The sequence below is a fragment of the Poecilia reticulata genome, chromosome 23 (genome assembly GCF_904066995.2).
Source record: "Poecilia reticulata chromosome 23, P_reticulata-male-v2, whole genome shotgun sequence".
Lineage (NCBI taxonomy): Eukaryota > Metazoa > Chordata > Actinopteri > Cyprinodontiformes > Poeciliidae > Poecilia > Poecilia reticulata.
Window position 1 is genome coordinate 14,309,605 of NC_088852.1, and position 25,147 is coordinate 14,334,751.

General features: G+C 43.4%; 1 protein-coding gene and 1 long non-coding RNA gene across 14 annotated transcripts in view; one reads left to right on the top strand and one right to left on the bottom strand.

Annotated features, from left to right (window-relative positions):
* Window positions 1-25,147, top strand: part of LOC145550229 (uncharacterized) — a 151,989-nt gene that overhangs the window by 71,399 nt on the left and 55,443 nt on the right. The window lies entirely within an intron of this gene.
* The window catches only part of sox5 (SRY-box transcription factor 5), a 239,975-nt gene that overhangs the window by 39,696 nt on the left and 175,132 nt on the right, over window positions 1-25,147 (bottom strand). For 9 of the 13 annotated variants that reach the window (XM_081604242.1, XM_008425895.3, XM_008425894.3 and 6 more), the window contains 3 exons: window positions 13,249-13,335; window positions 5,378-5,550; window positions 3,875-3,943 (listed from right to left, as the gene is read on the bottom strand). In XM_081604242.1, coding sequence (XP_081460368.1) covers window positions 3,875-3,943; window positions 5,378-5,550; window positions 13,249-13,335 — 329 coding nt within the window. Of the gene's footprint in view, window positions 1-3,874; window positions 3,944-5,377; window positions 5,551-13,248; window positions 13,336-15,172; window positions 15,406-25,147 lie in introns of those variants that run through there. The other 4 variants (XM_081604240.1, XM_081604244.1, XM_008425897.3 and 1 more) reach the window with 2 other exon arrangements.

Below are 25,147 nucleotides of genomic sequence, written 5' to 3' on the forward strand. Positions count from 1 at the left end.
ACGGTGAATCTGGATGAGATGAAAGACGGCACGCGGAGTACGCTCGTCTGTGCCGGTGTGTTTTGGTTGACTAGCTTTCGACTCATTAGGGCCGACGCTTTCTCATTCGCTCGTCCCTCTTGTTTCAGAACACAATGTCTGTGTGCGCTGCTGTTCTCTGAACATGTGCGCTCGCTCCCAAGGTAAGCCCCGAGCCGCTCGGCAGGTGAGCTCCTTTCATCCCCGTCGCGCTTCCCCGCGCGGCCGCAGCAGCCGTCCTGGGCAGCTCCGGGTGGGGGCCTCGTGGACAAGTCGTTTTAATTAGAACGAGACGGAAAGTAAAGGCAGCTCGAAGAAAATGTGCTCACCTCCCCCAGCTTAACAAGATGGCCCCTAGCGGGAGGTAATGTGTGAGGGAAGGTGTTTTTTGTGTTGTTGTTTTTTTTTTTTTTTTTGGTTCTACATAATTCACATGCTTGTGTTGGGATTTCTTATATTAGCACAAGAGCTGCACCTCAGGATTGAATGTAGAAAGTGAAGGTCAGTTTTCTTTCATCTGCAGAGGATAAACTAACAAGTACAATGTTTTTTAGAGGACTCACATCTTATGCTATGATTTAGATTTCAGGTCAGGCTTAGAGGTCGGCTTAAAAGTGAACACACAACTATATCTTGACCAAAACCATTCGACTGCAGCTCTGGCTGTATTGTAGAAATCTTCTGCAGCCTCTAACCCTTCAAGGTCCACTAGTTCCTGTGAAACAAATTAATTTTACAAGTTCATAAGTTTGGAGGAAATAATGATTGAAGAGATGCAACATCTCATTTTATTTCTCATGTTATCGGAGAAAAAAGAACAGAATGTGCCTTTGGGATGTTTGTCCACTGCACTGGACATAAGGAGTTCAGTGTTTTTGTCTGATGGTTCGTACTTCTTCATCGTCTCAGACAATTGCTTCTCAAAACTATCCATCCTGCTCTCTGGCTGAAGAACCGGCTTCTGGAAGTTGAGTTGTTGGGGCTGTTTTACCCATAAACATGGAGGGGTAGACGACATAAAGGAAATAATGACGCTGTTTTCATCATGCAACTCCGACGAGAACCAATCCTTTAACCAGATTTCCTCTCTGCTATCATGCTACAGAAAATCAATGCCAAAGCAGAATTTTTTCACCACAAAATCCCAATAAAACACATTAAAGGTTGTGGCTCATACCTGTCAAAAGCTAAAAAAGTAACTACTAGATTTAAAAGGCATCGTATAATCAGTTAGATTGACTGTCGAATGTTGATGCTGTACATCGTTAGCGTGGGCTATCATGACTTCCTCTGCATGCTAATTCCGAGAGCGCCTTTGGCCTAAATAGGCAATAATACTGCAAACTTCTTTTGGGGTTTCAGGGCGAGACAAAATAGGAAACCCAATACAAGGACAATAAGTAATTTGTCCTCCATACATGAAGGATGTGTGTCACTCTCTTCTCTTTTTCATGAGCGTTATAATTCATTTCGTTTCATCACCTCTTCCGAGTGGACGGTTGAAAGCATTCTTCGAGGGCCTTTGGGGGGTTCGAGCCCAACAAAGCCAAGGACGGGACGCACACGGACGAAGGCGCGCGAACGCAGGGACAGCTGAACACGGCCTCGTTAGGGGGAAACGCAATCACAAGGGGCTTATCGTGCTGGCACAAAACACACACGCCCGCATGTACGCACACACACACCCCAACACACTGAACCTGGTGCCCTCGCTCTGGCAGGCCATTGTATTGTGGGATTGTGCGGACAATCTCTTCATGAATGATTAAGCAGTACATTTCTCGACCAAGTCTTTGATGATGAGTGCGTGTTTGATCATCGACTCTAGCCCGACTACGTGCGCGCCAGCAAGCGGTGCCCAATATTTTACGTTTTTGCCCCGTTTTTGTCCTGTGCGCGCGTGTTTATGTGATATTCATGTGAAAATGTGCGATTTCGGAGCTCCTGTGATGAGCCCCTGTTGATTGTGTCCCTCTCTTAACGAGGCTGCCTACAGCTGCCCCTGCTTGTGAGAAACTATTGTTGAGCGCGTTCAATGGAGAGACGCTTGTTTGGGAAAAGGTTGCAAAGTCATGGGAAAAGAGAGCTTTGTCTCGGCGGGGTCGTGAGGGAGTGAATCATGAGCGGACGTGTTTATAGCTTAACACACACACAGCTGCAGCAGAACGCACACACACACACACACACTCGTGAAGAAATGAAAGCATCAAGAAGGCACAGAGGAGCCCTAAGAAACAAACATGTGCTCTCTTCTTTCTTTTTTTTTGTCAAAAGAGACAAAACGTGAACAATGCTGACTTTAACTCGCACAAAGCAAATAAACTGCTTTGCACGGAATCATGGACAGACAAACGTCCAACGCACATGCAATCACAAGGTCTCTTATCACACAAACTGTGTATGGCTATACTCTTGGGGGAAGGAGAATGTGTGTGTGTGCGCTCCTTCTTGGACAGAGTGTCTCTTTATGGTACAAAGCCCCGCTTTCTCAGCTTAAAATTCAGTGTCATCTGCCTTTACAAAGTCCCAGGCTCTTCGTTCCAAGCCACCTGGACCAAAATAGAGGCTCCAGTGTAGCACCCTAAAGTACAATACGTCTATTTTTAAAGGCTCAGATATATACCCACCCCTTTCTCAAGCGGGAGACAAGGATTCACATTGAAAAGGACGAGTAACTCGGCAAGTCTATTTAAGGTTCTTCTTTATACTGGTCATGATTAGATTTGGATGTTTCAAATATGCGGCGAAAAACTGGAAATTGAGTTTGCGTTCTGAGTTTGGGATTAAAGGAGTTCCACCTGGATGTGTTACGATAAAAATGGAAAAAAATGTGTCCTTTGGTCTGTGGAAGGCTGAAAGTATCTCTCAGAATCAGAACAAGGCTAAAAAAAAAAAAAAGGAAAATTTTCCAATACTAAAAAATGTTGGAAATGTATTGACACCCTTATGCATTACAACCACAAACCCCTTTTACTTCTGCTGCACAGCTATGCACTTTGAATTAGGTTAGCACATAAAATCCTAATGGAAAACAAAGTTGTAGTTATAATGTGGCAAAATGTGAAAAAGTTCAGGGGATCACTGCGATCTATTAAACACAGACATGCTTATGCTTCCCCTGTTTAACAGAAAAGTGGCGCCGAGTTGCTCATTATTTTCAACTTTACTCATCCGCTTTCAAAAATCTATCAGTTAAAAAGTTATATTTCATAAAAAGTTGGCTAGTCTGTGCCACCTCTCCCCTCAGAGGAGAACAGCATGAACACTTGCTTTTCCTCCCTCACCTCTGCAGAGCAGCTGCAAAGTGGAAACTTGCTTCTTTTGTTGTTTTCTTAGTCTTTTTTTTTTTTTTTGCCAACACAGCCCAAATTCTTCTGAGACATAATTAGGTTATTCCTACACAGAAATTAAATCTATAAGTGGCTATTCATAAAGGCACCTGGTGTAGGACCCTCTTTTTTTTTTTTTTCCTCACTGAGAAGACTTTGTTTCATCACTTGATGCAAGGCACTCATTTATGCACTCGGCCGACTGACTTGAAATGCACAGCCTTATGCTTGCTAACACATTAGCTGTAATCCATCACGGTGCACAGGCCAGTTTTAGGTGATTGCACAAGTTGTGTACATCGGAGCTGCTATAAAAGTCAATGTTGATTCAGGCCCCGAGTGCTGATGACAGAGCAAAGCTGCAACAATTACAATCACAAAACTGCCTTTGTGGGCCACTCTGACACACACACACACACACACACACACACACGCACGCACGCACGCACGCACACACACACACACGCATGCACACAACTGAAAGACGCTTTCACATTCACACGCTCTCACACACAAGCGGGCCTCACCTGGATTTGTTGCTGCAGGAGGTTGATTTTGTGTTGCTGCTGCAGGAGCTGCTGCTGTTGCCGGGCAATCTGGGAACCGAGCACACACACCACAATGTTTTTTAGTTTAATTTTTTTCTCAGAGTGTGCATATTTTGATAGTGTGTGCGTGTGGAGCTTGTGGGAGATGCGGCACATCTGCGGGTCTCTGAGGCCCGCCGGTTGCACGGCAGAGGGTCGATGCCCCTTCATGAAATATTAAAGCTCGCCTCATCCGGACTCAGCAGTATGCGGACCTTTACGGACAGGTACGAAAGTGACGTATAAATAAAAAAAAACCCACCTTTGATTTTGTAGACAAGTTTATGGCAAATTGTTCAATCTTTGTTACAAATTTTGTATGAAGCAGCTCTGCTAAGACGTTAGAAGCTCGGTGTCTGGAGGGGGCAGGGGGGAAAAAAAATCCAGCATGACATACAGTAACAGGGACGTGCTAAAGAGTCCAGCTTCCACATACATTCTTGTTCTGTCACAGTCATTCTGTGCGCTGCTGTGAGATGCAGCCCAGGGCTCTGTAATGCTTTGTGTTTGTCACAGGTGATTTGTCCTTACAGCTGTGTTTCTCTGTGTGGCTCTTTGTAAACCAAAACTCTCCAGAAGCAAAGAAAAAAAAAACCCCACAACAACAACAAAAAAAGGGAAACCCTTCACTATGCAAATACCTGGCAGACTCTTGCCTGGAGACCTGGATGTGTGTGTGTGTGTGTGTGTGTGTGTATGTGTGTGAGAAAGAGAGCGAGGGAGGAAGAAGTGTGTGTGTGCTTTTGCTACATCCGCTCCAACACAACATGCCCTCAGCTGATTCCTGTGCGTTTCTCTGGTTGCACTAATGCTCTACGCGACGTGGAATTGGGTGTGTGTAAAAGAACTTGCACATAAAGTCAGATGAATTTTTTTTTTCATTAACTTATGCTGGTGGAAGACTCTCTAATGAAGCCAATATTGTTTATATATCCCGGTGCAGCAGTAAAAATCTCTTTGCATGGTTCCTACAAAGTCTTTCACACTAAATTTATTTATTTTTTTTTACACTTATGCTGACTTGGGTAATGAAAAAAAAAAATCTAATTGCAGACTTTCCTAGAGTTTTCATGACTGCACGGGAACAGTTTGTTCAAGACAGTAAAATAAAACGTTGGACACATGTTAAATAAATGTGCGCTGTTTCCAGTACTTCCAAGGTCCATTTATTTTCCTTATTTTCTGCATAAATAAGTGCATTTGACTGAACGCAAATATCTGCACGCTGTTGTGGTTTTGCCCGCTTTTTATCGTTTGAGCTTAGCAAATTTGCACAGAGTAAGAAGGTGAATTTTTGGCCAAGATTCGTTCCGTTTAAAGATAAACTTGCCGCTTTTATGATTCCTGTTTGCGCAGAATTAGAGCGACAGACTAATTAGGCTGGAGTTTTCAGCTGCAGAGCTTTTCCAAATGAGGCCCTTCGCATGCAGCGGGCTCCTCTACCTGGTCCTGCTGCTGCTTGGCCAGCTCCATCTGCTGCCTCTGCTTCTCCATTTGTGAGGCGGCCAGCTTCTTCTGCTCCTCGTGCGCCGCCAGAAGCTGCTCCCTCAGGCTGCTCAACTGGCCAATCATGCCCATGAGCTGGCGCTCTTTCTCCGCCAGGCTGTCTGGGGTACCTAAAGGGCAAAAAAAAAAAAAAGAGGGGGGAGAGATGGGTGACGGGTCAAAGGTGAAATGTTAGCACTTTGAAGAAGAGAACAAGACTCGGCTAAGGTTTCGCTATGAAACCTTTCCCCCCCCCCCCCCCAACTGCTCAAATGGAGAATATAAATGAAACCAACAATTTGTCTTTGTGTGGTTAGAAAGTCCTTCATTCAGTGATTTTCAAAAGTATTGATGCCTTGCAGGACCAAAAAGATTGATTGAATTAATCGTAATGAATCGATTGAAATAATCATCAACTAATTTAGTGATTGGTTAATCGCTACCTGCTGAAAGAACACAATCAGAGCAGTAATTAGGCCAAAACTGTACAACAATGATATACAATTTACATGCAAGATAAAGAAATCTTCACTGTCTGCAAATATGTTCTACCCACATCTCTTCATGTCTCAGTTTTAGCTTCAAATCCGGTAAAATTTCTTCTATTAACCATCCTTCTTTTTTTTATCCAATTATTTATTGGTTAATCCACAAAATAATCATTACATCAGCCCTACATTGTACTGATGTTGAGTCAAGCAGACGCATCCTTTGCTACAAATGGTCAACATTCACTAAAGGAATGCTGTCGGTGCATCTTAGGCAATAGAATGAAATAAATTAATAAAATTAATCAGAATAATCGATAAAACAGTCGTTTACTAAACTGTCTGCAACCCTGTAAACATTTTTGCATTCTGACACGATGTAACTTCAAACACCCACCCAACTTACTGATCCCATAGACCAGCACAATGTAGTGCAGAATAATGAATGGAAAGATTTTCAAAATTGTTTAAAAATGAACATCTGTGATCAGGAATGTTCCCCATCACGATGGGTTTTTTTTTTTGGAGTTAGGGGACCGGTCACAAATCAATGCTGCGCCCCAAATATGTTGAAATGCCACATATCGTTTTCCTTCCCTTTGCCAATTATACAATCCTGTGTGTTGGTCTATCACATAAAATACACAGGAGTTTGTGGGAAAAGTTTGAAAGGTATGAATGCCTTTAGAAAATCCTAGTTTCTAGACTTTAAACACCAACAAAAAAAAAAACGTTAAACCCCAGTAAAGACATCCGTGGCTTGTTGGTTAGATTTATATATGGCTGGTTTGGGGGTCTTAACAGCAGGGGGGATTGTGGCAGTGGAAGATGTGCTTTGATAACGAGCATTGGTCTGCTCCAGAGTCGCACAACCAGATGTTAACCGGTTTCCCTGGGAGGCAAAAGGCCGGCATCAATTAATCAAGTCCCATCCATCATCATCATCATCATCAGCTTTACCGCCTTATTGAAAGAAGGAAAAATAAATCTGGCGGAGGAAATATTTGTAAACAGGCAAAATGTGGTGGGGAGCAGGAGCAGGAGAAAAAAGAAGCAAAAAAAAAAAAAAAAAAGCAAATGTAAAAATCAGAGCCAGACTCATACGTTTCACAAACAAAAACCGATCCGCAGCCAGGTTTGGGGAATTTACATTTCTCACTAAAAAACTGGAAGCCAAACGCAAACGTATTTGGTTTTCCGCAGAATTACGGGGACATTTGGAGACTGAGCCGCAGCTATCAAGCTGTATTTCTGTGTGATTAAGCTTAGGAGAGAGAGAGAGAGAGAGAGAGAGAGAGAGAGAGAGAGAGAGAGAGAGAGAGAGAGAACCGAGCAAAAGAGAGTGTGTCTGGTCTGTGTTTACTCTGCAGTCAGCCAACCTCCTTCTCACATTTAGCATGGCCTGACCTTTGACTCCTTAGATCCTGACATACCAGCTCCATTGCACACACACACACACACACACACACGCACAGGCCTCCACACAAGGCCTAAATCATTCAACAGGATGTAGTTATAGGGAGGCACACTGAGGCCCAATCAGCACGAGTGTGTGAGTTCTTGTCTGGTCATATGTACTCATGTTTGCCTACATGCCTTTGTTTTAGCATGTGTGCGTGTGTGTGTGTGCATGTGTGCGTGTGTGTGTGTGTGTGTGTGTGTGTGTGTGCATGTGTGTGTGTGTGGAAGAGCACAATCCCTCATTGTTCCTCGGCTGCTACCTTTAACAGGACCGCATTCCTGCGCCAGTCAAACCAGATGAGGAAAAGAAAAGGAGCAGAAAGACGGTGGAAGAAAGAAAAAGACAAGGCGATAAAAAATAAAAGGAGTAAGGGATCGCTGATCCGCCCTTTGACCACTAGAGAAGGTGGAAGACGTCCATTTGTCCGCCACCTCCTCCTCCGCTGCCCACCGGTAAACCCCGCGCCTCCTCTTCCTCCCTCAGTCCCCCCCACCCCCCCGCGCTCCATCCATCCGCCAACAATGAACAATAAAGGCAACTGTCGGGAGCGCTGGCCGCTGGAAAAATAAACACGCCGCTGTCCTAACTCACAGACCCACCTTTGTAGAGCCAGAGCAGGAGAGTGTGTGCATGTGTGGTTGATGGGGGGTGTGCGTGCTCGTGTGTGTGTGGAGCTAAAGCTGACCGAGACAAGAAAGGGCCTTGTGTTAAAAACGTTAGGCTGTTCAAACGCGGGGTGAAGGGGTGTGGAGGAAAAGGGCAGAAAGAAGAGGGGAGGGGGGGGGGTCGCAAAGGTGAAACGATGGATCAAAGGAGGCTTTTTTGTAGGGGTTAACCAACCTTCCAACACAGACGTGAGACACACACACACACACACACACACACACACTGAAATGTAGTAAAAAACCAAAGGCTTTATTAGCTGCGTTTCTATTGAGCTTAAAACTGCGCGAATTGGAATTTGATTAACAGAAGCAGAACAGAAGCTAGCGTTTTAATTAAATGCTTTTTTTGCGCCAGGAGGAAGTGGATGTTCGGCTGCAGATGTTTTCATTTACCTTAAAAATGTGCAAATTGGAATTATAAAAGTAAATTTGCTTTACAGAAACACGCCAACTCATCCTTTCCGCTGAAACGTTTTTTTGCACTAGGACGAGGTGGTTTCTCTGCCGTATTGGAATTAGCATGTTTCGCTGCGATGGAAACACTTTTTTTCTATAAGACGAGTCAGATGATAATCAGGTTGATGTCACTACTGGTGGAGAAGACGAAGGAGACGACAGGAAGTGGTAGGAGTGTGAGAGTATGTTTTTTAATGACTAATCGCGTGAACAAACTTATTCACATTTGAGTTTAATTAACAGAAATGCCTTAATGTTTTCTTTAAAGGTTTTTTTTTTTTTACTCTTGTGGCTTTTATTTGAAAGTGCTGAGACAGAGAAGGAAGGAGAGAGGAAAGACATGCTGAAAAGGTCAGCAGGCCGGGAATCGAACCTGTGACGGCCGCGTCCAAGACTAAGGCCTCCTTATGTGGGTTGAGCTTAGCCCCTGTGCCACCACAGCATCCTGGAAATACCTGAATTTTTTCGATATTAGCTGAACATCGACAAAGTCTTGCACATGTTTGCAGTAGAAACGCAGCCAGTGATTCTGGTGGGGGGAAATCTGAACTTTTCACACTCTGACCCTCTTTTGAGTATCATTTATCAGTAAACAAGAATATTTTCAGGACAAACTAAGAAGCGAGACCAGATCTGTTGCTTTTAGCTCCTCCTCTGCCGACCCCATAAATCAGCCTGCATCGCCTTGTTTCCTCCGCTGCTCTGAGGCAGGCAGCCAGGCGGATCAATAACTGCTTTCCTCCACGGGTTAACACACATTCTTCCTTAGGCAGATTACTCCATCCTGTGATTATCAGAACCAAGACCAACTTTCTCCTTTCTCACTCCTGTGCACACACACACACACACACACACGCAAACTCACAGCCTCACTCACGTACAGGGTAATTAACCAATTTCCAACAATGTAATACTTGTCACCGCGCTCCTACCGCTAATTAATGACCCCGGCTGCGCTGATAACTCCTCGCGGGTGAGATGGGAGGGAATGAGAACGAAGAGAAGCAGCCAATAGATAGAGGGTAGGAAAGCAAAAGGAGGAAAGACCCAGAGGACGGGATGGAGAGGAGGAGTGGAGGCTTTTCCAGTTCCCAAATTTCTTCAGTGTCTGACGGCGCAATTCCGGTTTTTACCGATTCCAATTTAATTCCCAACAGGGAAGGACAAAATTTATGCATTCAAGTACATGTCCCTCAACATTTACCTGGTTTTAAGTGAACTCAAAAGTGCATCAAAGTGCATGATCTGGATTTATACACCACAAATGTTGGGAGTTATTGGTTGTGGTATATTTATAATGAAATCAAGAGAAAACTGGTCGATTCCAGTCGCTAACTGGTTGATTGGTGCAACTTTATTCAAAGAGTTTAGTCACCAACAACTTCATAAGTTATTTTTAGACAATGTTGTAAGTATTTATTGTGGTCAGGTCATTAATTCGCTGACATAATTTAATGTTTGTAGCAACCAATCAGTAGATATATCCTACAACTTCAAAGTTTTGGAGTTGTTTTGAGCATCATAATGATAAGTTATTGTTGGCTGGTTATTATATTATAGGTCCAGCATTCAAAACTATTTTTAAACATGTAATAGTGCAGGCATTTACGTAATAATATACAAATAAAACTGCTTTTATTGGAAATGAGATTTTTTTTAAAAATCAAAATGGGAATAATGGATTTTACTATCAAATTCATTCATATATATATATATATATATATATATATATATATATATATATATATATATATATATATATATATATATATATACATACACAGCAAGAGCAATCTACTAATCTTTAAGTTGAATGTATTTTATTAGTTAGATATTGAATTAATGTCACGTTTGTTTCAATTTACAGAACATAAGCTCTGTTACCAGCAAGGTTCATATTTTCCGTGCGTTTTGAATTTAACGAGTCTGTTTTTAACCTGGCCAACCTGAACAGCAGGGTGCGCTCAGCTTCTTGTCAGCAGGCTGATATCCAATGTGCACATGTAAAACGTCTAATAGTGTGAAGGAAGGCGAGGTGAATCAAAGTCTTTCTTTCCACCATCTACTGAGACGCGCTTGATGTTAATGATCCTCCTCTATGTGAACATTTATTCTGTCTCTCCACCTCCATGTAACTGTGAGTGCATATAGTTCGCGATGTGAACCGCATGGGGCCTTTTACCAACGCCTATGGCGCAGGAGGCGGCGGCAGCTCAGAAGCACTTTGTTCCCGGCAAAAAGTTCTTCAGTGGAATTTGATTTGGGGGAGAAAAAAAAAAAAAACGCAGACGTGAGAGAGCAGCGCAAACATCTTCACTTTTCCACACACACACACACACACAACATTACGTAAGGACGAAGACACACTCGTCGTGGGTTCAGCAGATACGAACTTAAACAGAGGCATGCATATATTGCTCCCCAGCTGCTGGTGTGCGGCGCGCCAAGCGGGAAGCCCCTCCGCTGAAATGTCAGCGCGACAGGGCGCTGGAAGAGGGGGTTTGATCGATGGAGCCCCCCTCTAGATGGCCAGGCCCCTCAGTGAGCCTCTTTGATTACATATTGCTTTGCTTCCTAATGAAGTTCAATTACTCGAAGCGAACGACGTCTTTGCCCCGAAGTTACGGGGAATAATAGCTGCTCTCCTCTACCTTTCTCTCATCTTTTTCTCATTTCGGTCTCTGATTCCTGCGTCCGTCCGTCTTGGATGTTAAGTAGAGGTGAGCTTCAGGAAAAAAAAGATGGACCCACAAGGACGTAGTTAACTTTATGACATATAGCAGAGGAAGCGGAAGGTTTTACTTTACTTTTCTTTTTTTTTTTTTTTTTTTTGAAACTTCAACCCGAATGGCTCCCTCACTCTGAAAGTAATAGATTGATGAGCCAATAAACAGAACGTGACGGTTGTTCTTTTTGAAAATGCACCAGCTGGTCCGGCTTAGAAACAGAATCCACAAGATGGTCGGGATGTTTGAATGGTTACCAAGGGAAACAAATCTAATGGGTTTCCCACGGTTACAATTACTCCCCTACGCTGAAATTATCAATAACGTCACATCCAGTTTCAACACTACTCAGAACGCAGCATTTCAGAAGTTAATTAACTTAATAACTTACATCTACACGACAGTTTAAGCAAGTTAAATAGAACTTTCTTGGCTCCATTTGTCCAACTTTGACACCCTCAACATATGCTAAGCTCATCAACCGCAGATTTTACCGTCACCGGCGTTTCCAAGCAGAGCCTCCATAAACATACTTTCACATTGCTCAGTAACTGAATTTGACTTTAAATGGCTTTCCAGCGCACAATAAACCAACATTTTTGTGGGGGAAAAAAACTGAAATGTCTGGGGATGAAATTTTCCAACAGGAGTTACTGCTTCATGCATTGTGGGATTTGTAGTTTTGACACAACGTAATCTTTCTCAGCCATGGCGACGGATCACAAAACAAACAAATCACCCTCAGAAGAAAAAGACTTTCTGTCAAAAATGCTAAAACGGCAGATGAACAGATACAGCGTTTTACAAACTTCAAAATAAGAGCCCTGGGGATATAAGCTGATTTACTAATAGCTGGGTTTTATCACGTGTTTGGGCTGCAGTCTGATATTTATGCCTGAAATAAAAGGCACTTGTAAAATTTAAGAATCGCTTGTAAAACACTGGAAATGATCTTAAAGCTGTTAAATATGTCATGAGTTCAGCTCAGCAGACAGAAACTAAGCAGTTACACATTTGCTCATCCAATGTTCACTGGAGTCTTTAGTAGTATTAGAGGTAAAATACTTTTTGCACAAATCTCACTGAGGTTACCATCACTGTCTTAAAACGATGAAAGCCCATCTAGTAAATTAATGAAGTATATTCTGTTGTTTTCATGTGAATCTTTATTAAAGACCCATTTTGTAGCATAATAAAGTAGCTACGTTAACCTCAGTTGTTTTAAAAATGCTGCATCAAATATGACTTAAAAGAAATTTTACCTTGTAATTTAACACCTTTCTGAAACTCCATTATAAAGAGTTTCAGGAAGCTCCTTAATCACTCCTTAATAAATGGTTTAACAATGTTTTTAGAAGAGTTTCATTGAGAAGTAGCTCATATATCGAGCTCAGCAGACATGGAGTTCCACCGGGTGTTTGCCAATTGCTGCTGGCTAGTCTGAAGGAGCAGAGTGGGGTCATCGTGGGGGAGGGCTGTTCTGTGAGATGGAGCCTTGTCCTCTTCCATGGCGGTTGCTGTGATTTCTCAAACGGGCATAAAAGCCTCAAAGCAACATTCCAGGTATGTTTTTGATGATGAAGTAAGATTATAGCATGACGCAAAGCTCAAAAAAGTCAATTTTACAGAATACTGTCTCTTTAATTAATCCGACAGAGATCTCACTTATAGGAGAAAAAATATAGTTTAGAAGACAGCCTTTGTGTAGGTGAGTCAATATGTGTCACTTTTACTGCTACTACTACTATTATTAATGATTGTGAAAATGATAATGTTACAAAAGGGTGATTTTTGGAAGCATGAAAGTGTATGCTGTAAACAGGGTGCTTTCCAACTGTTTTAACTTTTTACTCATTCCAGTTATTGTAGTTAATTTGTATAAAACAAAGCTGAGCTCATCCTGGTTTTAAAAAAAAAAATCTATTTTTTTGATAACGCAACACAAAGTCCAAAACTGGACTTGGTATGGATTCAGTGGTCGTTACGTTACATAAGCGTTCCTTTATGCCATCGTTATTTCCTTTTGCCGTACCTTTAATTTCTCCGATGTGCCCTGAGCCCATGGCCAAAAGTTTATCCTTCCAGTCCTTTGACAACAGCCTCTCAATGCTGGGGGCCTCTGTTTAGGGGAGGAAGCGGGGAGGACGGGGGGGTGAGGGTTTGCAGAGGAGAGGGAGAGAGAGAGGGATTCAGTTGGCTGGCCAACATGACAATAAAGCTCATTTAAAGTCCATTTGCTGTAATAAAGGCAGCGGCGGCTCAGCCTAATGGCCGCATCAGCAGGAGAGAGAGGGAGAGGGAGAAAGAGAGAGAGAGGCGGAAGGAGAGAAGCTGATAATCGAAAAAGAGAGCAAATCTGAAAAACAAAAACAAGCGAGCGAAAGGGAAACGAGCGAGAGAGGAAGAGAGAGACGAGTGGAGGACAGAGAGACGGACAGAGAGAGGCTTTTTCTCCCCTCTCACCTGCTGCTAGAGAATCATTAGCCCTGTGGGCCCTGAGACAAAGAGGGCCTTAATGCACCCGCCACAATGGACACATTATCAGCTAGCGCTTTGTTTTCAACACACACTTCACACAGTCTCTCTCTCTCTCACACACACAAAGCTCTGCACGGGCACACACGCAGAATCCCTAATTATGATTCTAACTGTGGTCACAATTCTGCACAGATGTACACACACACACACACACACGCGCACACACACACACACACACACACACACACACACACACACACACACACACACACACACACACACACACACACACGCACGCACACACAGCGGGAGGAGTGGAAATGTCACACAGGAGAGCATGTGCATGGAGAGACTCAGTCCTGAGTGTGTGCATACAGACCGCACACGCACATCAGAAAGTTACACACAGTGGTGGAAATTACATTTTAGTGTGAAGTCTCCCTAATCATTTACAGAGAAACCAACTGTTTTGAACTTTTGCGCACACTTCAACACCCTGCAAGTTTCTTCTACGTCTTTAAATGACACAATTTCTAACTTTAACAGTGCCACGCCCAGCGGCTAAAGCAGAAACACCCTGTTTACACGCTGACACACAAGCATTCATCATCTAATGGGAATTCCTAAACCAATACCTGATGGTTTACTTCGGCTTACAGCTGCTGCTCATGTTAACTCGTCTTAAACTCACAGTAGACAAATTGTTTGTCACTATTTTTGTGACTCAGTGATGCATTCAGCTGCACACATCATAGGCAAACACCAATAAACTCATAAGTCACCATAACACTTAAAGTTTAAGTGCGTGGTTTTTAACGGCACATTTTCATGCGGCCGATACGATTCGCCGTCAGTAGAAACATCTGTCGGCTGTTTTTTGATGCAATGAACCGTGAACCGGGCTGCTTCCATGTTTTTTAAAGAAACTCGAGAATCGAGTTGGACCATGAAAGCACTTAGAAAGCACTGGTTTAATTACAGTTTGATTTTTATAAAACCTTTTTTTTTTCTTCATAATTTTAAAGACACAGATGCATACAAAAAAAAAGTTGAGGGAAGTCAGAGGGGGCTCAGAAGGAAGGACTTGCCCAAGGCGCTATTCGAGCAAGAATCGCCCCTGTAAAGGTTTAGATGTTACAACCAAAATAAAAATCCAGGTTTATATCCATGTTGAGCTGAACAGCTGTTCTTCACAACCATCCATCGTGCTAAACAACATTATTTATTTCACTACCAATCAAAAACTGGTTTCCTAATGGTTCCCTTTAAGCCGCCGAGGTATCGTCAAGAGACGAGGATGGAAAATGGAAGATTTTCAGGATTCAGTAATTCCTTCAATCACACACACACACACACACACACGCACACACACACACACACACATGCCCACGCACGCACACACAAATCAACACGTAAGGGACTAAAGATGTTTGGGCTTGGCAGAGAAACACACACACACACACACACACACATTGTACCTCCACTGTTATGTGCCTCCAGCTTCCCCTGAGGGTTCAGTGTTGTCCCTTTCTTTTGGCTTTGAGACAAGTGCATTCACGCCCTGCTGATTACCCTGGTCGCACGCTCCCAGACACACACACACACACACACACACACACACGGTCAAAGATCAATACTGAAGTTCAAACCAGGCCACCTCTGACTTTTCCTGTTCATCTCGCCTTTGCCTTCGCCCTTGTCCTGGCCTGTCCTTGTGTTTGCCGCGTTGACAGAGATTCAGTCCCTGACGCACCCCACCACCCCTCCCTTCCCCGGTGGTTCCCGTCTCCCTCGGGGTGGGTGGGTAAGAGGGGGGTGTTGTTTGGCTGAGCGATGAAGGTATGAAGCTGGAGGAGAATGTTCGTCTAAAACAGGGAGCAGTGAGAGAACACACGTGTGGAAGAAGCAGACTCCTGCAGCTCTCCCCATGTCAGCTGTCTTAGCATCGCCCCAACAGGTGCTATTAGCCCCTACACTCCTTCTTTCTCTCCATCCCGTCCCCCCCGCCACCCCACCCCACGCCACCCCACCCTCCACCATCCCTCTTTCCCTCAACAATGACAGAGGCTTTTAAGCCAAAGAGCTTTGACAAGTGAGAGGGAACAACAAATGGCAGTGTCGCCCGTTCTCTCTCCGTCTCCCTCGCTCTCCGTCTCCATCTCCTAGTTATTATTTTTATTTATTAACAGGGCTGCAGCCATTGTCCCCGGTGACAGGCCGGGGCCACTTTAACTATTAATAAAAGCCAAGAGGCTCTTTCATTGTGTGGCGGACGGCGAAAAGGGAGGAAGTGGGCAGGGGGGAGTGTTGGGGCTGGAGAGAGAGGCTGGAGAAAAGAAAAGAGGAGCTGAATCTTTTAGTGAGCCGCTGAATGATGCGGTGAACCTCCACTGTCGCCCAAACCGTACTAAAAAAACACCAACATACAAACTTCTGAATAGGTTGGAACTGTCACCTTAGAAAATGTCACTCTGACTCCCAGCTATTAGCTTCTCATCGCTGCTGTTTTTGGCGCATTAGAATGCTGTCAGCCTCCAAATGTGCTTTCTTAGACGACTCCAGACTCCGAGACGACAACAATAGCCATCGCGTCTGGCGCACATCACTTCCAGAAAGCCTCCTTTTCACCTCTGCCACATTCACAGATTCAATACTTTTATCTTCCATTTCAGTGAACAGAATGAAAACACCTCATCTACTTTGGCCTGTATTAGAGTCAGGGACATTTGAGGCTAAAAAATCATCCAGATGCAGCTGCATGATCCCTCGCAAAGATGTGTAACAGTTTTTTTTTTTTTGTCAATTTGGGCATCACTTCAATGCCTGAACACCCAATGACGACCACAGGATGTATTCTTTTCAATTACAAAGCACTTTACAAAGACAGGCTGCTAGGATTATTGGAAGAGAAGAAGGCTTACAGAATGACGCAACGCGGCAAAACTCCAAATATACATTTGTGATGGTAGGACAGAAATGTTCATTTTCTGGCATGCTGCACAGACCAGGTAAACTTTTTAAATGGGCAATTTAAGGTTTAGGCAAGTCTTGTAATTTCTACGCGTTTTTTTTATTATTATTTAAAAAAACAAACATACTTTCTAAAGTTGAAAAGTAAGTTTTCTTGTCTTCCTTATTTTGAAGCGTGGCTAAAACAGCTTCTTCACCAGGTCATGTTTGTTCCACAGGGGCAACAGGAAGACATGGATTACTAAACGGTGAGAGAAAAGCTTTTTTCCAGACATTCATACAGATTCCCGTACACTTGACGCCAGTGGTAAAAAAACAAACAAACAAAAAACAGTTATTAACCTTGGACTCTTTGTACTTAATTTAAACAAAAATAAACAGCATTAAAAATAAAGCAGCCAACTCATTTGTCAGAGCCTGAATATAAAATGAAAATGGCACAACTCTTTCCATGAAACTCACAAACTACTCCCTCATCTTCTGGCGAGTGGCATGACGCCTGTTAGTGTGTGTGTATGTGTATGTGTGTGTGTATGGGATGGGTGTATGATGGCGGTGAGGTAAGTGTGCGGAGCTTGTTGCCCACGCTGGGGCGGGAGCTGCATATTTGGCGGGGTGGGGTGCTCTGAGCAGAGGGCGGAGATGGGACACCCACTCACCTTGGAACTACAGTAATGCCAACGCCTTTATGTTTAAGCTAACTTATTAAAGCTCCCCCTTCCTATTTATTTCCTGTCTAAAAAAAGTCATCTGTATGTTCCAGTTGCTTATTAGTCTCATGATGAATGAAATATCATCTCTCCTGAATGATGCGGTGAACCTCCACTGTCGCCCAAACCGTACTGTGTCTCGCTCAAATTTTCCCCCCAAAATATACCCCCCCCTTCCCCAACTTTCTTAGCTTGTGTCGAAACACCTTCTCCCTTTCTTTGACTTTACAGCATGTCTGATTTATTCTCGTTTTTTGTATTTTCCACACAAAATTATCGATGGGAGACGTTCTGATTGGAATCCCGCTCGGCTGAGGAGGATTCTGGGAAAAGCAGAGTGGGGAGAAAAAAAATAAAAAATGCTGACAATAACTCTGGACTCCAGCGCTATTATTTTGGCTCATTGGCTCAAACAGAGTCAAGCTGCTGCCCTGCGGCTGAGCCAAAACAACCCCGTCCACCTGCCGAGAGAGGGAAACCGCGTACATATGTGTCACGGCGCGCCCCCCACCCTCCCGTCCACCCAACCCCCATCCGGGCTGTTTCGGATCCATGGTGAGAGGCGCAACCTCTGTCCGTCTCACAAACAATATCGCCCCTCTTGCCTTCTCTCTCTTGCTTTCTATTTTTTTCCCCCTCAGACGTTTTGCTTTGAGTCACCCACAAGATGCCAGCTCCATTTTTCCTATTATCTCATATTTGTGAAGACTTTTAGAGGAAAAAAAAAAGGGAGGGAACAGAGGAGGAAAAAAAAGAGGAGGTGGGGTGGGGGGAAAGTAAGACGGACAGAAAGCTGGGGCTCTCGGGCGCGCAACAAAGGGACCTCTGTGCCAGCGCCAGGCCCAGCCAGGCTGAGGAGAGGGTGGGGGTGGAGGAGGAGGAGGGTCCACAGGAAAGGGCCCCGGCTTGAGATCCCCGAAAACAGTCTCCACATTGACTTAAGCCTTGGCAGCGGCAGAGGGAGGTTCCAGCGACTCCACCTTCCTTCATCCCTCTCCTCCTCCACAAACACAGTAAGGGTCAGCGTTGAATAAGCAGCTATAGGAGCTCGGGTGGAGCCCACCCCGAACAGTGAGGCATTGAGCCGGCAGGCAGGGAGTAACGGGCGATAATATCTGATTAAACACACGCTCACCGCTGATCAGAAACAAAACCATTAAACAAATTCAAACAAACCGAGAGCTTCAGAATGAATCTAAAGAAACTTTTTATTTTTCTTATTTTTAAACACCACGTCTGCACCGGTCAGACCTCACCCCTAATAATCTGGGTTACACAATCAAAAAGGAAAATTTCAGGACAAGAAACGCCGTACTGGGGAAGCACACCGGAATATTTAAATTTGTTTTATTGTGTAAAAAGTTACTTCCTTCATACAAAAAAAGGAGGTGCTGCTGTTTGAATAATATGGAACAGCTCACACCTCACAGACAAAAATGATACAACACTGAATGATAGAATGTTTAATACAAGATTTTTTAAATTGTTTTCCCCAAAAATCAGATGCTCATTTATTTACAGCCTGTTGATGCTGCTCAGTCTGGCTATTCCCTTTCGTCGTTGCCAACACGCTCCATTACAAAATGATGATGTTGATATTTTGATGATCAATTCATGTCTGGTTGAGCTGGGCCATGTGTGTCTGGACACAGTTTTCATCGATTCCTTCTAAAGACGCTCCAATTGATCCAAGCCCTGCCAAGATTATGGGCAGTCTTTGGTAAGACAAAATAAATAACTTATAATGTTAAAAAAAGAAAAGAAACAAGAGTCATTTTGGTGGTTTTGAGGAGAAACAAATAGAGAGGAGATGTATCAAAAAGCTTTTTGTCCAAGCCCACCCTTACTCCACCACCTCCGCAAGGTTAGCAGCTAAAAGTACCAATTACTGGCTTGTTGTCGGGGAGAACGGCGCTTGGCAACAGTTGCTTTGGCGTAAACATTAAGATCCCTCTCCTTGCTCTCTAACCCCTTCGCGGTGCTTCCTGAATACGGTAAAGAAAGAGACGGGAAGATGCGACCCGGTACGCCTCATCTCCCCTCCTCCCCGGGGCGGACTCGCTGTCCACTGTGTGACTTCATCCTTCAGAAGCAGCTCCACTTCTTAATAAAACACCCAAGAAGAAGATTAAAGATATTAGCTTGGGTTCACACAGCGTGGCACGACGGCAACTTCACGAGATTTGTTCACCTTTTTGGGCGAAGCGACAGGGGACATATGGCCATCCCCCTGGAAGAACGTCTCCAAACACATTTAGGGGCGGCACACCTGTTAGCGGAAAACTGCGAGTGTTCACACATAAAATCGCTTGCCAAAACACCTGAAGTGTGTCTGGGAAGCAGGTTTTATTTCGGTTAATTTAAGAAAAAAAGAGGGAGAAAAAAACGACCCCCCTCACGTCCCGATCACGCTAAGACTGTGGTGTAAAAATATATATACATAAAAACATTATTTTTTTTTTAAATCATTCAGCTATCACAAAACAACAGATGTAGCAGGATATTTTTTTCCACCCTAATATTAGGGATTGTAAGGATGTATAGCAACAAGCTTCTGCGAAATCCAACGCTCCAAGAATAGGCCGCAACACATAAAGCGAAAATTTACAAGGGTGTCAGTCAACAATTTAATAAATTGAAAATCCATTTATGTGAATGCGGAGCTCTGCCCTTCACTCCGCTGCCTTTTCCCTAACAGATGGTGTTGTGGGTGCTTATGTCCAATTTGATTTGAACCAAACCCTCAGCCAATTTTTACACTGGCATGAAATCTCAGCGAGCCAGATCCACACACTGGCAGTCAGAAATAGCAGCGGAGAGGGCGCGACATTGTGAAAGAACGATGAAGGGCAAAATCTGGAGCGACATTTGAGAAAGTCGCAGAAAAACTTTCCCTGTTGTTTCACTCCGGTTGTTTGTTTTTTCTCTCTCTCTCTCTTTCTCTCCCTCCTTTTGCATGTTATTTTTTGTGCTGGCCTGGTGAAATTACCGATGCTATCTTAATGCTTTCTTTTTTCTTTTTTTTTTCTTCCCCTTTTTTCCTTCGCAGGAGACAGAGAAATGTTCCTTTCACACACACAAGTGCACCATTTTCCCAATTGCCTCCATGACCTCCATTATCATTAAATGGCGTTTGATAGCATCGAGACATTTGAATCCGCTGTGGACTAATTCTGCTCGGGCCTTGATAGCCGCTGCCACAGCACCTTATTAGGGACAAGTTATGGGAGCAAAAGCAGAAGCCATTTTCATTTTACTGCCTCATACTTTACAGGCTGAAGTGTCAGTTGAGGTACTGATAACCACTGAATACGGCCCACTAATTGCCTGGTTAACAAACATGGCCTCTTGAGAGACTTTTGAATAGATAATAGAGACTCCCATGCAACAATGGCTCATGCTGTGTTTGAAACTGTATGAATTTATTAAGGATTGTTTACAAAATAAAAACTGTTTTAGCAAGTGAATAGTGTTTAATTTAAACTTATGTCTTTAGGTCTGAATTTTTTCCACTTTATTCCATGGATGGCGTATGACCAATTATTGTCCTGTCCACAAATTGTCCCACTTGAGCTGTGGATCACTGCAGCTCCTCCAGAGTTACCAAGGAGCATTCGCAGGTCTCATTTTGCTTCCATGTTTAATTAATCAATCAAGTTAATTTGTGCAGCACATTTCAGCAACAAAGCAGCGCAAAGTGGTTTACATCATGAAAACACAAACATAAAAAGCAATAAAAACGACAGGCACCAACTGAGAAACCATTTGAAGATGGTACATTTTGACGAGTGCCATCATCAAAATTATCGATATATTATGTTTTCGTCTTCATTTAAAGGAACTCCGTGTTTCAGCTGTTATGTGATTTAGACGGTGGGCTGATAAGTGCTCTGTTAGATGTTCAAAACGTTTGGTTTTATGACCTAAAATTGCTGTAAAATTCTCCAGAATTTTATTGTGACCGGTCTGCTTTGTTCTTCAGTCTTCATGCTCTTTGCTCGCTACCTTAACCTAAAAACAGAAAATCTTCACAGAACAGCTGGATTTACTAATCAGGCAACTTTAGAAATCAATTGGTTGCGCCTCAGTGTTTTTAATTTTAAAAAGCCCAGTATCTGCCTCCACATTACGATTATGGACTACTTTGTGTCACGTAAAAGCTGCATAAAATTCTCTGAAGTTTGTAGTCCATGCGATTAAACGTGAAAACATTCAAGAGGTAGGAAGACTTTGCAAAGCGCCACAAGAGGTCAAACGCAGGATCATGATGGTATCTTTTAACCAATCCATGTAAATCTGGAAAATTAGGTTTGTGGGTAGGCGGGGTGGGATAATTTACTTATTTGCAAACCGAAATGAGATTTGCGTTTCACTCGATGCTTACACTTAACGGAAAAACTTGATTTATATCAACGACCTGCGGAAGAGCCGATCAGATAAGCCACCAAGAAGAAGAAAAAAAAAATTTGTCATGGCGAAGTCGGGGCAAGGAGAGGGTTAACGAGTCGAGGGCCAGCGCTGCGTTTTTAATGCACGCACATCTCTCCCTGTCAAAAGCATCCTGTTAAAGTCGACCGAAGCGTGTACACCGGCTTGTAAGAGTGTGTGTGTGTGTGTGTCGTCCACAGTGGGCTCGGGCTGCTGTAATGGAAAATGACACTTGCAATCTGTCTCGTGGCAATAACCCCTCTTCAGCGCTCTTGTCTCAGGCTCGGCATACACACACACACGCGCACACACACCCTGAATGGTTCTGTCACTGTGGCAGCCCTCGGGCCGTCCTTGTCACTGCACAGCTTTATTGCATCATTTTAACGTGACAACAAAAGAACACATTGTGTATTAGGCCCTACTGCATAGAGACGGGGAATGGACCCACGCATTAACCACGCTACACACACACACGCACGCACGTTCACGCAGCAATGTTTTCACTCTCGAGTCATGACATTTTCCGTCTGCCTGTCAAAGCAATGACAGAGAGACAGGCAGAACAGCAAGGCACTCCTGACACACTAATGCTGCTTTGCATGTTGGAAGTCTTTTCAAACTGTGCTGAGCTGTGACTTTAACCTCCCCTGTGTGTGTGTGTGTGTGTGGGGGTGTGCGTGCGTGTGTGTGTGTGTGTGCGCGCATGCGGAGCTGATGGGTGAAGACTGTTATTTCTGATGCTATCATAGTTTTGGCCCTGTCTTTGCGGTTTGATTGACAGTTGGCTGGGCTTTAGAGTGGCTTTGCTTTGCTGGACGGCGGAGGCGGGGCCCGCCTATTTCGGTTAACGCGAACACTGTTGACAAGCGCAAACAGACGCGCATGCACACACTTCTCCCTCTGTTTATCTGCCTTGATATCCCTCTCTGTCTCTTTTTTTTTTTTTTTGTCTTTTTCTTCTCAATGCGTGCGTGCGTGTGAATGTTTGTTCCATCTGCGCCATTGATCGGACCGAGACAGAGCACGCCGTGGAGTCTTAAGAATAGCCGACATTGTCCCATGCGCTGCCTTAAAGACAGAAGGACGGGACATGTGAAAGCCATTAGACCGATAGCAACAACGGCCCAAAGAGCGCTGGAATGCTCCTCTGACTAACGTGTGTGTGTGTGTGTGTGTGCGTGTGTGTGCGTGTGTTTGTGTTTGTGGACGGTTGGAGCCTTACGAGTCACTGTGCTCCAATTATTCACTCATGTCAATGTCTCTTCTTGTAAATCTTTTCCTACTCCCAAGTTTTCCTGGCAAAGATCTCACCGCTTTTAGGCGAACAGAAAAAAATAAATAAATCAAAAAATGAAAAAGTTTGATTGGTTGAGGAGATCTGCCTCGTCGATATCGGGTGATGCTGCTGGTTAGGTCACATTCAGATCATTTAGCCATCTGTGGCTAACAAATTGGAAGAGAACTCAGACAAATTAAATGACAATATCAGACTTAGGGAAAGAACTTGTTTTTTTTCTTCTTTTTGGCAAGTTCGCCTTGATTTGACAGAACAGAAGAGAGAAAGACAAACAGGAAAAAACAGAATGCAAGAAACATGCTTTAGAGGTTCAGTTAGCATAGAGATGAACGAGAAACTCGGCCGGATCGAAGTTTGAAGTTTCGCATGAATTTTCAGCAGGTTGACCTGTTTCACCTTTACAGTGCAACAGAAATGTCATGGCTGCCATTTCCTTAAGAGCTAAGAAGTTTGAACAAAATTCAAAATCTCTGAACGTTCAGCATGAAGGGATGAGTTTGCTAAACTTCATGGAATATGTTTTAGTTTAATTTAGTATTTTTACAGTTGACACATCTTAATCCTGTCTTTCTTTCAGGTCTGTCCTGCCTATTCTGATTTTAACTGATTATGCTTTTCTGTTTTTGCCTCAGGTTTAAGAAACAAATCTGCTACAGATTGCTTGACAGAAATTGAAGTTTTTAATCAAACACACAGCGAAGAACTTGCTAAATTATCCCTCTTCGTGCATCAAATTGTTTCCCCGAGAACCTTCATCTGATTACCGTTAAACTAAAAGTGCGTGTTGCTGTGGTTACAGACCACAAAACGATGCGAGTTGCTAGTTTTCCTCACTTATCTTCTTCCTATGCATACATGACTACATTGGACACTTCCTCCTCCTCACTCCACTTGTCCTCTGACGAGACACCCATGACTCTTTGAGTGGGCTGACGGTCTAAAACGTTTGGCTCACGGGAGACTGAAGCCCACAGTGAAAAGTCTGACGACCTTGGAAAGAACCAGGTTAGCGGAATCGAACAAACCAACAAACTGGACAAGGAAGGCGGGTGTCGCAATTAACTGGGGTAAAATATGTTTCAGTAGATTTGACACAGGAGTACTAGTGATGTAACGACTTCAGTGTCGGCTTCGCACACAAACCTGCCCACTGTCTGGGAGTGAATGACTCCCTGATCTGCTGTTTGCAGAGTGTCTGGTTTAGGTATGGGCCAGTGACCAGTATCAATGTTTCAAACACAGTTTCTCAAACTGTTCCTACCGTTTAAAGTCCTTAAATGAGGTGCCAGAGAAAATGTTGTGGGGATCAGAGGTTTTTTTTTTACCCCTGAATGGGGCAGAGTGTAATGTAGCACTTTTTGCTGTGAGCGACTGGGAAACTGGCTGAAAGAACGCTATTATACTTTTCTCTCATTACAGCTGTTTGTAAATTTTTCCAGCTGCAAAAGACACGGACAGTCACAGTTTGAAACTAAAGGAACGCCACCCTGGGGAATGGGCTGGTTGCTGCTATCAAGGCATTCCAAGAAAGTTAAGGTTTCAAACATACTTTTTTTTTGTTTTTACTGTTCCTATGGTGCAAAGTCTAGCTTAACAAGATGCCAAAGAAATTTCTAGTGTGACTGGGTTGAGTTTTTCTTGCAATGCACCTCCTCTGTGTTGCTGCACATTGCTGGTTAGCAGGATAATAAAACCCTTTTCTTCCAAAAAGAGAAAAACATGGCTGTATGGGAATATTTTACTAAATTAGAACCAACATTTGCCTTTATTAAGACAATCCAGATATAAAAAAAAGAGTTGGGAAGTGTGGATGACATGCAGGATTAACTACCTGAGCAGATAGCTTGACTAATTACTCCGCTAATATTAGCTTGTTACTCTATAAAGAGCAGAATGACACTGAAAATCACCAAATATCCCATATTTTTGCTTAGGTCTGTGTGTAATGGAAAATAACTAAGAGTTAAGATTACATAACTAGATTAACCAGTCTCTAGTAGAAATGGTTGTTGTTTTTCTGTGTAAAATAATTAACTCATGTTAGA